Source organism: Penaeus chinensis, chromosome 9 (genome assembly GCF_019202785.1).
Source record: "Penaeus chinensis breed Huanghai No. 1 chromosome 9, ASM1920278v2, whole genome shotgun sequence".
Taxonomy (NCBI): domain Eukaryota; kingdom Metazoa; phylum Arthropoda; class Malacostraca; order Decapoda; family Penaeidae; genus Penaeus; species Penaeus chinensis.
The window spans coordinates 25,466,021-25,481,020 of NC_061827.1; the positions used below are offsets into that span (position 1 = coordinate 25,466,021).

General features: G+C 47.0%; 1 protein-coding gene across 2 annotated transcripts in view; it reads right to left on the reverse strand.

The window, feature by feature from the left end:
* Nucleotides 1–15,000, reverse strand: part of LOC125029167 — a 79,140-nt gene that overhangs the window by 32,259 nt on the left and 31,881 nt on the right. For both annotated transcript variants that reach the window (XM_047619014.1, XM_047619013.1), the window contains exon 3: nt 10,150–10,380. In XM_047619014.1, the coding sequence (XP_047474970.1) occupies nt 10,150–10,380 (231 nt within the window). The remainder of the gene's footprint in view (nt 1–10,149; nt 10,381–15,000) is intronic.

Sequence of the window (15,000 nt, forward strand, 5' to 3'; positions counted from 1 at the left end):
AGGGTGGCACTGCCATATAAGCTCTCAATAGTGAATTGAGAGAGGCCTATGTCCTGCAGTGGAATGAATGGCTGTTAAAAAAAAAAAAAAAAAAATATATATATATATATATATATAAAATATATATAATATATATAATATATATATACTTACATACATACACACATATGTGTGTATGTATAAACATATATAAATCTATATATATAAATGTAAATATATATATATGTGTGTGTGTGTGTTTTATATATATATATAGATATATAGGTGTGTTATATTTATATATGTATGTATGTATAAATGTATATGTTTATATATACACACATATATATACATATATATCTCTCTATATATATATCAGGCATGGCAAAGGGAAAGGAGAAAAAGGATCCCTATAAGGACCTTTCGTTTTACAGAGCCCTATATATATATATATATATATATTGTCACAACTGCGAGATTGCTCTGGACCGTCGGCTGTGTTTACCCCCGTCTGGGCGGCGGGCTTAGGCCTCTTGCGATTGGCTCGCTCACCGTGTGGGGAACGAGGGTATCGGCCTAAACATCGTCGGGACACTTAAAAGGAGCACCCGTCAAAAATTCGACTCGCCGGGCAGAGCTAGAACTTCGCAAACCATAAAGAAGAAGAAAATTCGACAATGCCTCCGGGCAAGTACAGTGGTAACGTGTCGGCCTCTCATCCGAGGGGTCGGCGGTTCGCGAGAAGTTGCAGTTGTCGCCTGGAGGTTACTGCTGTGGCTGGGCACCACGGCGGGTAAGGACTAAGCACAGCCGAGTCAGCACCAGCTGACACACGTTAGCGAGTCGGCATTAGTCGGCACAGGCCGGGCTGCCCTCATGGGCATAGCCCGGGCGAGGCTCAGCTTCGCATATCGGACTTATCCTTAAAATTCGACAAGGACTCGCCAAGGAAGGACCTCCTCTCTTCTCTCCCCACTCGCCAGGGAGGGACCTCCTCTCCTCTCTCCCTGCGGAGAATTAGCCTTACGAGGCTAATTAAGAGCGATGGGAGGATCGTACCGGAAAGGCGATCGACGGGGTGCAGCAGGTGGCGCTAAGCTGAACAAAGCAAAGAAGGTTACCATGATCCCTCGATCGTGAATTTTTTGCCGGGGTGATTTAAAGAGATTTTTTTTTAAAGAGATACACCGGACCCACCCCCCGGCAAATTCGACCTCGACGTTTACGCGATACCGCGCCGCTTCGGTGTCCACCCCTCGTTGCTGCCGCGATGCTCATTGCTTACTTGCAATTAGCTTCGTGCCCTGTAGCCTATTCTTTCCTTTATAGAATTTTCGGCATTAGGATAACTCTCTGTGCACCTTCTGGTGAACTGGATCCCATCTTCGAGCTCGTGCTCAGACGTGGACAGACCTTTACCTCCCACTGGGGAGGGTGTGTCTGGGGGGCCTTAGCGTGCCTGCCTTACGGTGCACAGAGAGTTGCCAATCTTTTTGCTAGGGACTGGTGTGGCAGACCATCTGATGACTGCCACTCTAGATATTTCGTTTAGGAATGATAGGCAGGTAGGAGCCCCTCCCTTTGTCAGGCCCTCAGCCTGGTTCTGTCGAAATAGCTGCTGCTAGACAGAACCGAACTCACGTCCCGCCACTGTAACAGCCTAGAAAGTTAGCTTCTCCCCCTCACTGTGGTGAATCAGCCTTTGGGTGGCTGTTTCTGAGGGTTGAAGAAACTTCCTTGAAAGGCGCTGGACTCCTCTTCCATCACTGAGGTGAAACAACCTTTAGGTGGCTGTTTCAGAGGGAAGAGGAATTCACAAAGACACAGGTCCTTTCCTCCCTCACTGAGGTGAAACAACATTTGAGTGGTTGCTTCAGAGGGATGAAAGGAACCAGCTGGCAAAAGGACAAATCCCCCCTTCCCTCACTGAGGTGAAACAGCCTTTGGATGGCTGCTTCAGAGGGAAGGGGGAAACACTTTGAAAATATACAGGTCCTTTCTTTTCTCACTGAGGTGAAACGACCTTTGGGTGGTTGCTTCAGAGGGATGAAAGGAACTGACTGGCACAAGTGCAAAACCTCCCTTCCCTCACTGAGGTGAAACAGCCTTTGGGTGGCTGTCTCAGAGGGAAGGAGGAATCCCTTTGAAAAGACACAGGTCCTTTCCTTCCTCACTGAGGTGAAACAACCTTTGGGTGGTTGCTTCGGAGGAATGAAAGGAACTGCCTGGCAAGAACGCAAAACCTTCCTTCCCTCACTGAGGTGAAACAGCCTTTGGGTGGCTGTCTCAGAGGGAAGGAGGAATCCCTTTGAAAAGACACAGGTCCTTTCCTTCCTCACTGAGGTGAAACAACCTTTGGATGGTTGCTTCAGAGGGATGAAAGGAACTGCCTGGTAAAAGTGCAAGACTTCTCTTCCCTCACTGCAGTGAAACAGCCTTTGGAAGGCTGTTTCAGAGGGAAGAGGGATCCACTTTGAAAAAGTACAGGTCCCCTCCTTCCTCACTGTGGTGAAACAACCTTTGAGTGGTTGTTTCAGAGGAATAAGAGGAATCTCCTAAGAAAAGTGTAAGAGCTCCCTCCCTCACTGAGGTGAAGCAACCTTTGGGTGGCTGCTTCAGAGGGCTGAGCAAAAGGGATCCAAACAATGATGTCTCGTAGGTGGAAGGGCATCCCCTCTGGTCTCTCCCCAGGGGTTTACACCTACCCACGCGTTTGCCGTGCGTGGCAGCCTTGTGCGCTGTGGAGACAGGAGTCCTGGAGGTTGAGTGATGCCGTGAACGAGTACGCCCTGCGGCTAGCAACACGCCTCTTTGGTCCTCTATTCCAGCAAGACAGGTGGCCTGATCCCGGCCCGGTCACGGTCAATCGGCTGGTCTCCCCCGGGAGGTTAGGGTCAAGCAGTCATGCTGCCATTGGCACTCACAATGGTCCGTGAGCACCATCACAATGGCTATTAGCTGCGTATATCCTCTCATCACTCCTGTTGCTGTTAGACACTGGTTCTGACACTCAGCTTCCCCTTGTTGGACTCCGTGGTGGGTGGGGGCATGAGAGGATAAAGCACTTACTAATTTATGGAAAACTCAAACACCCCCCACAGACTGATAAAAATATTGACGAACCGCGCAAGGCCCAGACCACAGCAGTCACCATGAAGCCATATGTGCCTTCTGGTGGCAAAAGAAAGCCCCATGCACAGGATGACAGTGTCACGCCTGCTGCTAAGGTGGACAAGACCGAAGCCAATGGGTCTGTCCACCGAATAGTCAGACATCTTGACTCGCGAGCTGGCCTCTCTAGGCCAGGGAGGCCCTTGAGTTCTCAGACGGTCTTCCCGATTGAGAGGAGAGAGCAGGCTGAACCAGCCATATCAGCTGCTGCCCCCACAAACAAGCCCAAAAGCCGAAAGGGCGGGCCGAAGCGTTCGAGGCCGGAGACCGACTCTGATGAAGAGTCGGGACCCCCTAAACGCTTTGCCCAGTTCAAAGTGCCAGCTAAACCCGAAGGCTTCGACAATGCCTACCAATTGGTCAGGGCATTAGAGCTGCAGCGGAAAATCCGGCTGTCGATCCGGGTCGCCCGAGATCAGGGCATGATCATAATTCCCAAAGATCAAGCTACCCTGAATTTTCTCCGGGAAACGAAGGAGCTAGCCAATGGGAGGAAAGTGAGTCTTTCCCCACTAAGTCCCGAGGAAAAGAGAACCAAGAAGGTGCTACTTAGCTTCTCAGTCTCGTATGATGTGGAGCTGATCGCTTCACACCCACAGGACGTGCAGGCTTCCCGAATGTCGAAGGGGAAGACTCCAACCAGGCAAGTCCTGGTGATCATGAAAGGTGTCCCTACCACTTCCCTTGATCTGGGTAACTGGGGTACCTACAACCTTTGAACGTATGTGCCAGAACCACTTCGGTGTTTCAAGTGTATGCCTTAAGGCATACAAAGAGGAAAAGAGGGACACAACAGCCAAATGTCCCAACTGTGCCAAGAAGCATCACGCCTGGAGCCTGACTTGCTCTGTCAGGAAAGAGGCAGCCCTCAGGCGACAAGAGGTTGCTCAAAACCGGATGTCTCCAACAAAAAGGAGTTTCTGGCAATGCCAAAGGTGCAGAAAAAGAAACTAAAGAAAAATGGTTCTAAGAGCACCATAAAAACCTCCCCAACAGATGATCATCTCCTCTTCGACGAGGACGATATGACTCTCCTGTTGACTGCTGTTGTCTTAGCTGTAGCAACAGCCCTGGGGAGGTCGAGTGAGGAGGCCGAGAAGGCAGTTTCGGTCGCCATGACGGCAATGACCCAGACTGTCGCAGCCCTGAAGGGAAGAAAGCTGGATAGAGCAAAACCAGCCCCACCCTCAACCCAGGACGAAACTCCCCTCCCCACTCCAAACCAGGCAGAGCCAAAACAGGTTGAATCTGTGGAGCCAGAGCCAGATCACGCTGACCTTGCCCAGGCAAGGCCAGCCAAGAAAAAGCATGAGAGAAAATCCAACCCACCGAAAGTCAGAGCTACCAAAGGCTCTCCACCTCCCAGTGGACCCAAGGATAGCCTGACAACAGACGAGGAGCCCTCAACCAGCGAGGACCTCGCAATCGAGTTGTCAGACTCCGACGATGTCTCTGATGTAACTATCACTGAATAACAACATGACACACCATCTAAGCATCCTACAGTAGAACATCAATAGCTTCTCTGCAAAGAACGCCTTTCTCCAAGCAGTAGTGCGATCAAGGAACATTGACATTGTCATGCTCCAAGAGACATTAACAGTGGACACTGTTCGCTTCTCAGGGTATCACGTCTTCACACTGCCACGAACAGAGACTTGATCACCCTTGTGAGAGCAACAATCCCCTGCTCTGCAATAGCCGATGCATCGCACTGTGGAGACGATGTTGAATCCCTTGCCAGGGGGGTCCCTCAAACTGTACGTGTGCAGCCGGCCAGGCTGTAGAAGCTTAGACATCAGCCAGGTCTGTGCTTCTGCTGCACACGACCGAGTGATCATAGGGGGAGACTTCAATGCACACCACCCCATCCTGGCTCCCTGGCGGGCACCGGATGCGGCCGGCTATCACATAGCCGACATGCTAGAGACATTCCCTGAGATCGCTCTCCTCAACACCCAAGAGCCAAAGCATGTCAGAGGAGGGGTCCTAGAACTCACCCTGGCCACTGCGACTCTGGTGGGGAGGATTGGCTGGCGTGTCGTTGAGACTGTCACAAGTGACCATTACGGCACTATAACTACCCTCATGGATGCTGGCCCAGCCGAAATCCTAAGACCGAATCCAAGATGGAAAACAGACAAGGCCAACTGGCAGGCGTTTCAAAATGCCTTGGCCCTCTGTCTGAGATGCAATGATCCCCCACAAAGCAACAATGTGGAAGTGCTCGAAGTTGGCCTGCTAAATGCCATTAATGAAGCAGCCTCACAGACCATACCCAAAACTCGGCCTGGGTTCAGGAGTCACAAAGACGCATGGTACTTCAACGACGAGATCAGGGAGGTAAACCACAGGGTGAACATGTGCCGAAAACTGTTCCGAAGGCAAAAAAAACCCTGACAACTTAACCCTCCTAAGGGAGGCTGTAACGGATGCCAAGGAAACTGCCAACAGAGTCAGGCAGGAAAAGTGGCTGGAAAGGTGTGTCCTTCGACCACCAAACCACCCTTTCAGAGCTGTGGCAACGGGTCAAGCGAGCTACCAGCCACTCAGCCCCGAGGTGCACGCATCACGACCCCCAAGCAGAGGCTAACAGACTGGCGCACGAGTTCTCTGCGAGAACGAGCAGCAACAGTCTGCCAGCCGAGCTGAGGGCAAGACAAGAGCATCTACAGCCAGACAGACATGCTCAGATCAGAGTAAGGGCAGCCGAACCCGATAACTCAGACGTTATCTTTTCTCTGAGGGAACTAAGGAAAGCCTATAAATCCAGTTCCAACACAGCCCCGGGCTCTGATGGGATCTCGTACCCCATTATCAACAAATCCTTGCAACTCATCAACAAATCCTGGGAAACTTCCACTCTACCCCAGAGTTGGAAGAGGGCTACTATAGTTCCCTTCCCAAAACCAAAGAAGCCGGGGAAGTACCGCCCCATCTCTCTGCTCAGCTGCCTGGCCAAGACGGCCGAGAGGATGGTACTAAACCGGCTCCAATGGAAAATGGGTCCCCCGCACGAACACCTCCACGGGTTCACAAGGGGCACGGGCACAGCACACAGCATAGCCACGCTCTTAAGCACAATCAGCAAGGGCCCAGCTGTGGTGGTATTCCTTGACCTGGAGAAGGCTTTTGAACTGGCAAGTCCGCTTGCCATTCAGGAAAGCCTGATCCAGAAGGGAATCAGAAGAAAGCTCTTGGCTTGGACTGCCAGTGTCAAATTCCAGGGTCACCTATCGTAGCACATGCCGCTCGAAAATGGAACGCCACAGGGTGGAGTTCTCAGTCCAGCCCTATTTAACACTTTAATGTCCTCCATCCTCAACATAAACCTCCCAGTGGGGTGCAAGATCATCTCGTATGCAGACGATCTCGCTATCACCTCGACTGGACCATGCAGCCAGAATAAAGCCCAACGTCGTCTGGACCTCGTGTCCGAGGAGTGTTGTAGGACAGGACTAAAGATCTCTGCAGCCAAATCCAAAGCCATGGCTCTGAGACAGAGAGTTCGAGGCACAAGACTGAAAATCCAGGGAGTGGAATTAGAATTGGTCCAGGACTGCCAATACCTTGGGGTAAGGATAGACCGGACCCTCTCCTTCCAGAAGGAGGTCCAGTACCTGGTTGACCGAACCAAAGCAAGACTGTCTGTCATAAGAGCAATGACTGGGAGACGCATAGGGGCCAGGCACAAAGTACTAAGATCATTCTATGTACATGCTGTCTGGCCCATTGTAAACTATGCCTCAGTTGCTCTAATTGCCGCAAAGAAAAAGCACACAGACAAATTAGAGACAGTTCAAAATGAAGCTGCCAGGATCATTCTGGGTGCCCCGAGGTGGACGAAGGTCCTCAACCTCCTGATGGAGGCAAACCTTCTCCCCCTGGACTCACGAATCGATCTAACGGCAACACAATTCCTGTCAAAGGTCATCCAGGCTCCCAGGAACACAAGCCTAATACAAAAAATAGTCAGACGCCTCGAACAAGACAACGAGCTCTTTGCAAACAACTCCTGGCTGTCTCACACAGCCAGGGTGCTGTTACGCCATCAGCTCAAAGAACAGCTTCTTGCTAAGGGCATGGACTCCCCCTACCCCGACTTTGCCGAAGCCCCGCCGTGGGAACTGAGCCTGATAGAGTTCAACATAATGAGCCTATCAATGAAAAAGAGCCTATACCCCATGCCTAGCCTAAAGGCAGAAGCCCACAGGGTCATTGCAGCCAACACTCCTCCGGGTAGTAGAACATACTACACGGATGGATCGGTCGATCCCTTGAGCGACACTGCAAGCGCCGGCTTTGCAGCAAGGGACGCCACGCGATCCATGAGGGTAACATACAACGCCTCCTCGCTACAGGCAGAGGCAGTTGCAATCATGGGAGCCCTAGGCCACGCGTCCCGAAGGGAAGGACACGTGGTCATACACACAGACTCCAGGGCAGCCATTGACTGTCTTCAGCACAGCTCACCCACAGACAACATCTACCTACTGACCCCGATTCTCACAATGGCACAGAGAATTCTTGCTCAGGGAAGAAGAATTATCATCAACTGGGTCCCAAGCCACATCGGCATCAGAGGGAACGAGCTTGCTGACAGACTAGCCGTCGCAGGCAGGGGTATGCCCCCAAATCCCATGACGATAAAACCGAGTCGAAAATTACTTAAGTGAAGTGTGCCTTGGTCGGTCGTACCTTCCTACGGCAGCTCCACAGAGAGGAAACGAGAACCTCCCCCTCGGCCTGCTGGTACTCAGACGCCACAGGCTATGAACCACTGGCACTCTCTGAAGTAATCAACAGAGGTACCGAAGTCATTCTTCACAGAATGCGCATAGGGGACCTCTGTGCATGGCAGATTATCCCAACAATCGAACGCGATGAAAGGTGCTGCAAGCACTGCGACCAGCACGACCGTCCACAACAGCCGTCGTGCTGGTAAAGAGGCTATGCGAAATGCTTACACCATGGCGGCAGGAGCGCCTGCTGGCAATCCCGCCGCCACGGTAAGCACCAAGTGTCAGACACTTCAATGAGACAGCCGTAAAAAGCTGACACAGGCCAGGCCATATTAAGAAGGCCCGGGCTAAGCTAGAACTACGCAAACCATAAAGAAGAAAATTCAGTAGTTGTCCCGTGACTTTGACGTGTGTGCTTCCTTCCGTCATGTGACCTCGCCTGCTCCGCTGGATCCTCTCCCTTTCTGTTTTGTAAATATCCTGTTGTTTATGTCTATATATGTATATATACACACAAACACACACACACACATATATATATATATATATATATATGTGTGTGTGTGTGTGTGTGTTAATATATATGTTGTGTATATATATACTTTTTTTTTTTTTTTAACAGCCATTCATTCCACTGCAGGACACAGGCCTCTCTCATAGGACTGCTTTGGACTGAGTATTTTGAGCAGTTGTATCAGGTTGATCCATCAACAGTTAACTTGGATGTTGGGTAATGTTGAGATTCCTCTGCCAGACCCACCCATCAGCGAGGATCCACCCTCCCTGACTGAAGTCAGAAGGGGGGTTTCCAGGCTGAAGAGTGGTAAAGCAGCAGGTGTTTGTGGCATCCCAGCTGAATTGTTAAAGGCTGGTGGAGGACCCATGGCAAGGGGCTTGCATGCTGTCCTGTCTGACATCTGTCAGACTGGTACCATTTCCCCTGACCTGCTGAGGGGTGTGGTCATCCCTATCTGGAAGGGGAAAGGGGATCGGTGGGACTGCAGCAATCACCGAGGCATTAAACTACTCAGTATACTTGGCAAGATACTCATGCACATCCTACTGACACATATAAGAGACCACTTGCTGAGGCACCAGAGGCTGGAGCAATCTAGATTCACTCCTGGTAAGTCCACAATAGACAGTATCCTGGCGCCTCAAGTTATTGTAGAGCGCCGACGTGAGGTCAGATATGGGCTGCTTGCAGCTTACATTGACCTCAAGAAGGCTTTTGATATGGTGCATCACGAATCACTCTGGGAGATCCTGAGACTAAGAGGAATTTCAACAAGGATTGTTGGATTAATAGTAAACCTGTATACAGGCAGTGAAAGTGCTGTAAAGTGTGGTGGGGGCCTGTCGAGCTTCTGCCCTGTTAGTTCAGGCAAGTCTGTTTTCTTGCACCAACACTTTTCAACACTTGCATGGATAGGATACTGGGTAGAGCTACTGTCCAAAGTTACTGTGGAGCAACTCTGGGCAATACCAAAGACCTTGACTTTGCTGATGATGTTGCCATTTTATCTGAATCTCTGGAAACCCTAGTGGCGGCTCTTGATGCATTTAGCCCCAGGGGCTAGAGAACCAAGACCAAGATCCAGGATTTTAGGGGCCTACTAGGAGACCCTGAGCAGTCATTATGTGCTTGCGGTGAAAACACCGAGGTCTTAGAGTGCAATTCATGACTCGGGGTTGTCAGACCAGGAAGTCAGTAAATGGATTGGCCTGGAAGCAGGTGTCATGAAATCTCTCGACAAGAGTATCTGGAGATGCCGGTACCAGTGCAGAAGGACCAAGCTACGTGTCTTCAAAGCCCAGATACTGCCAGTTTTACTATATGGTAGTGAAACCTGGATGCTATCTTGTGCTTTGGAATCTCGTCTTGATGCCTTTTGTAACAGATCCTTGTGCCGGATCATGGGGTACAGTTGGTGGGACCATGTGTCCAACTAACGGTTGCACGGTGAGACCGGTACAGGACCTGTTACTTACACAATCCGCGATCGGCCATGCGCCCCCGCCGGTGTTAGCTCCCAAAAGATAATGATGATAGTGTATATATGTAGATGTATATCATATCCACACACATACACACACATACACACACACACACATATATATGTGTGTGTATAAATCAGTGAAACTGAATAAAGTTGTTTTTAGAAAGACTGCTTTGATTTTCCCATAGTTACATTTTCACATTAATTTTCCTTAGGCATGTAATTCTTAAAATTACTGATAAGAAATGAAAAGTTACCTTAATATCTTTCGTTGGGGTCCTGAGTAGTGCAGATCTGGATTCACTAGGTGTGTCCCAAGATGAAGACATGTCTGGTGCCTCTGTGAGTATGTCCTGGTCCTCTTGAAGGTCATGGGTTGGGTGTACCGTCATCTCAGCGTCGGTAGGTGTAGGCAGGGTCACAAAAAGTGTATGGTGAACCGAGGAAGCTACCACCGGTACATCAGTGACCCATAGCACAGCCAACACCTAGAAGTTAACAAATCGTTAATAGTCTTGAGATTATATTCTATAAATATTTTATATCAGCTTAATACATTTAAGGGATAAGCGTCTTGAGAATATACCGACTGTTATCATAAAATGTAATTTATGTAGACAAAAGTATGAAGATATAAAATATGACGCAATACAAAAATGGTACATGACAACTATCCAATGCGATTGCGTTGACTTTTGTCAAGACTAGATCAACAATCCGAAATGTAAATTGTGGCGAGACTTTGGCAGGTTCATATACTAATTCACCAGAGAGTTGTAGAAGCTCCGTCGTGTCGGAATATACGTAGAGCCTGTTTAAATATTAAAAGTAAATAGATAGAGTTATGCAATATACATGGAATCACACACACACACGCGAGCTCGCGCGCCTACACATATATATATATATATATATATATATATATATATATATATATATATATATACACACACACATACATATAAACATATATATATATATATATATATATATATATATATATATACACACATGTATATGTATATGTACATAATGTATATATATATATATATATATATATATATATATATATATATATATATATATATACATAAATATATATATATATATGTATATATATACATATGTATATGTATATATGTATATATATACACATATAATATGCATATATATATATATATATATATATATATATATATATATATATATATATCTATATATATACATGTACTTGTATATGTATATGTATATACATAATATATATATATATATATATATATATATATATATATTATATATGTGTGTGTGTGTGTGTGTGTGTGCATATATACGTATATATACACATATATGTCCATGTATATGTATATAAACACATGTATATACATATAAATATATACATATATATACATATATATGTATAAATATATATATATATATATATATACACACACATACACACACACAAACATACACTCATATATATATACAAAATTGTATCTATCTCTCTCTATATATAGTCCTCTAGCCCCAGGGGATTCGCTTCATTGCTAAATACATCAAGAGCCGCCACTAGGGTTTCCAGAGATTCAGATGGAATGGCAACATCATCAGCAAAATCAAGGTCTATAACCTTGATATTGCCCAGAATTGCTCCACAGTGACTTTGGACAGTAGCTCTACCCAGTATCCAATTCATGCAAGTGTTGAAAAGTGTTGCTGCAAGAACACAGCCTTGCCTCACACCTGAACTAACAGGGAAGAAGCTCGACACCACACTTTACAGCACTTTCACTGCCTGTATACAGGTTTGCTATTAATCCAACAATCCTTGTTGGAATTCCTCTTAGTCTCAGGATCTCCCAGAGTGAATCGCGATGTACCTTATCAAACACCTTCTTTAGGTCGATGTAAGCTGTGAGCAACCCATGTCTGAACTCACGACAGCGCTCTACAATGATACGGTCTATGTGGACTTACCAGGAGTGAATCCAGATTGCTCCGGCCTTTGGTGCCTCAGCAGCTGGTCTCTGATACATCTCAGTAGGATGTGCGCAAGTAACTTGCCTGGTATACTGAGTAGTGTAATGCGTCGGTGATTGCTGTTGTCCCATCGACCTCCTTTCCGCTTCCAGAGAGGGATGACCACACCCCTTAGCAAGTCAGGGGGAATGGTACCAGTCTGCCAGATGGTAGACAGGACAGCATGCAAGCCCCTTGCCATAGGTTCTCCACCAGCCTTTAATAATTCAGCTGGGATGCCACAAATACCTGCTGCTTTCCTACTCTTCAGCTTGAAAATTGCCCCCCTGACTTCAGTAAAGGAAGGGTGGATCCTCGCTGATGGGTGGGTCTGGCAGAGGACTGTGAGGTGGTAGGCAGGATGAAGGTCATTTACTAGGAAATGGCTTACGACCTCCTCTGCAAGATTCCTGATAAACTGTTCCTTATTCCTTCTCAATAGTGACCTAGTCCTGCGCACCAGAGAACGGTGCAAGGTGATACCCCCTGACAATCGAGCTGCACGACCAGTGTCTCCTGCAAGATGGAATTCTGTCTTGCTCTTTGGTGTTCACCAATCGATTCTTGGGCTGCATCAAGCGTTTCACACTTGAAGGTGTCCCACAGAAGAACAGGGTCTGTCCAGCCCTCAAGTGCTGTGAAACAACCAGAGATAGCCTCGGCAAACCCCCCGGGGGTTCTAAAGTGGACCCGGAGTGTAGCCACAACTAATCTATGATCAGTTCCACAGAACTCAGCGCTTCGATACACCCTGCAGTTCTGGAGGATCCTCCATCGAATGCTAATGAGTATATGGTCGATCTCCTTGACCACACCACCCATATCACTGTACCAAATCCAACGATGCAGGTCAGAACGCTGACCCAACCAGTAGTAAGTGTAGCCACCCACACTAATTGTGGCACTGCCAGGTCTTCTCAACTCCAAGAGAACAGCCACCTCTCAACTCTCAGCTGCTTCAATTCCCTCGACAGTAGTGGTAACCGATCGTCCATGCCCCCACCCTGACAGCATGCCTGAGGTCTTACCTCGGGCAGTCACTCCGGGAGAGCGCCACCTCTGCCACACCTACTGACGCCGCCCCATATAGAGGAGGTTGGCTGGCTGCCAGAACCCGGATGGGGTGACGGGTAACCCCTGCTCTCTACCCGAGTCCCAGCGGTCGCCAACCCAGAGGGACCAACAGCCCGTCATACTTGCTGGGTGGGAGGTACTTTATCCCTCCCCCCAGACCCAACAACTATATGCCCGGCTGCCAATACGGTTATCAAGGGGAGGCAGACTGGCAAGGCCTGCCTCCCCATATATATATATATATAAATGTATATATAAGTATGTGTATGTGTGTGTGTTTTTATATATTCATACATAAATGTAGTTTATATCTATGTGTGTGTTTGTGCATATATATATATATATATATATATATATATATATATACAAATAAATACATATATATACATATATATACACATATACAAATGTAGAAAAGGTATGAATGAGAATTACTATCTTCATTGTGATCTGTTAGGAACAGACGGTATTGCTTTGCGCTTTATCAGAGATAGTCTACCTGCAACTGTACATTATTTGACGATCATTATTAACACCTTGCAGGTCACTGGTGTCTTTCCATCGCTTTGGAAACATGGTCAAGTCAGGGGATATAAACGATGTCAATAATCATCGCCCTATTATTTTACTCCCTATATTATCCAAAATTGTACTTAACAAATTAGTAAATCTTAAAATTGATACATTTTGGTTTAAAAGTTATTTAGGTAAGAATCAATAATGGTATGTCATCAAAACAAGTACCTTTTGGTGTTCCACAAGTCTATTTTAGGTCTGATCCTATTTACAATTTTCATAAACGATTTATCAACAACAGCCCATAACTGCCTTTTAGTGCAGTACGCAGATGATTCACAGTTTCTTCATAGTGACTCAGTAATCAACTTAAATACAATAATAAGAAACACTCAACATGCTGTTACACAAGTAAAACTATATTTTGACACTAATGGCCTTAAACTAATTCTACATAAAATTCATAGGTAGTCGGCAAAACATAGCTAAGATTTCCAATGACGCAACCATAGAATTTGAAGGCTGCTCTATCAAACCGAACACATTAGTGAATAATAATCTAGGAGTACACTTAGACAGATTCATAACATTTGAACCTCACGTTGACAAAATATACAGGAAAGTAGTGGGCACCCTGGTACGTTTTACTCACACCAGAAATTAAATTACTATGGAAAATAGAACCATGGTTGTGCAGACTTTAAACATAATTAACTATTATTATTATTGCAAACAATCTACGAGAGATTTAATCATGCAAAAGAAGAAGAGAAAGTAAGATTTTCACAATTCGGTTTGGAGCCTTGAACACACGTTCATGACACGCCGTCTCCTTAGACTGTCTAGATAATCGGAGTGAATCTTTTTGCTTCCGTCCCATACAGCCGTTTTCAGCGCACCGCGGTCGGACGCCGTTACTTCCCAGTTCTCCAAGGGGATGCCCATTTCCTCTGTCTTGACCCACTGCTTAGCTCGCCCATCATCCATCCGACATAGGTGCCCCAGCTATCTCGTTCTCCGGTCCTTCAAGATGTAAAACATTGAATGGCTTCCAGTGTGGGTCAGAACCTCTTTGTTGGTGGCATGGTCCTTCCAGGAAACACCGATGATTCTGCAGAGATTATGCATGTGAAAGGCGTTCAATTTCTTTTCGTGTCTGGTGTATGTGGTCCACGTTTCTGATCCATAAAGAAGTACACTCAGCCCACAGGTCTCATAGAATCGTGTCTTTGTTCTCTCAGTCAGGAGTCTGTTGTTCCAGGCGCGAGCACGCAGCCGGCTAAAAGTGGTTGATGCTTTACCAATGCGGACCTCCATCTATCTGTCGAGGGTCAGATCAGTACTGATGGTGGAGCCCAGATAGCAGAATTTGTCAACTACGTTGAACTTTTGGTCTTCCACAAAGATTAGGATTGCTGGTCTGTTTGTTTCTGAGCAGTTCATGACAACAGTTTTCTTGGTGCTAATGATGAGAGAAAAGTCTTAGCAGGCGGCACTGA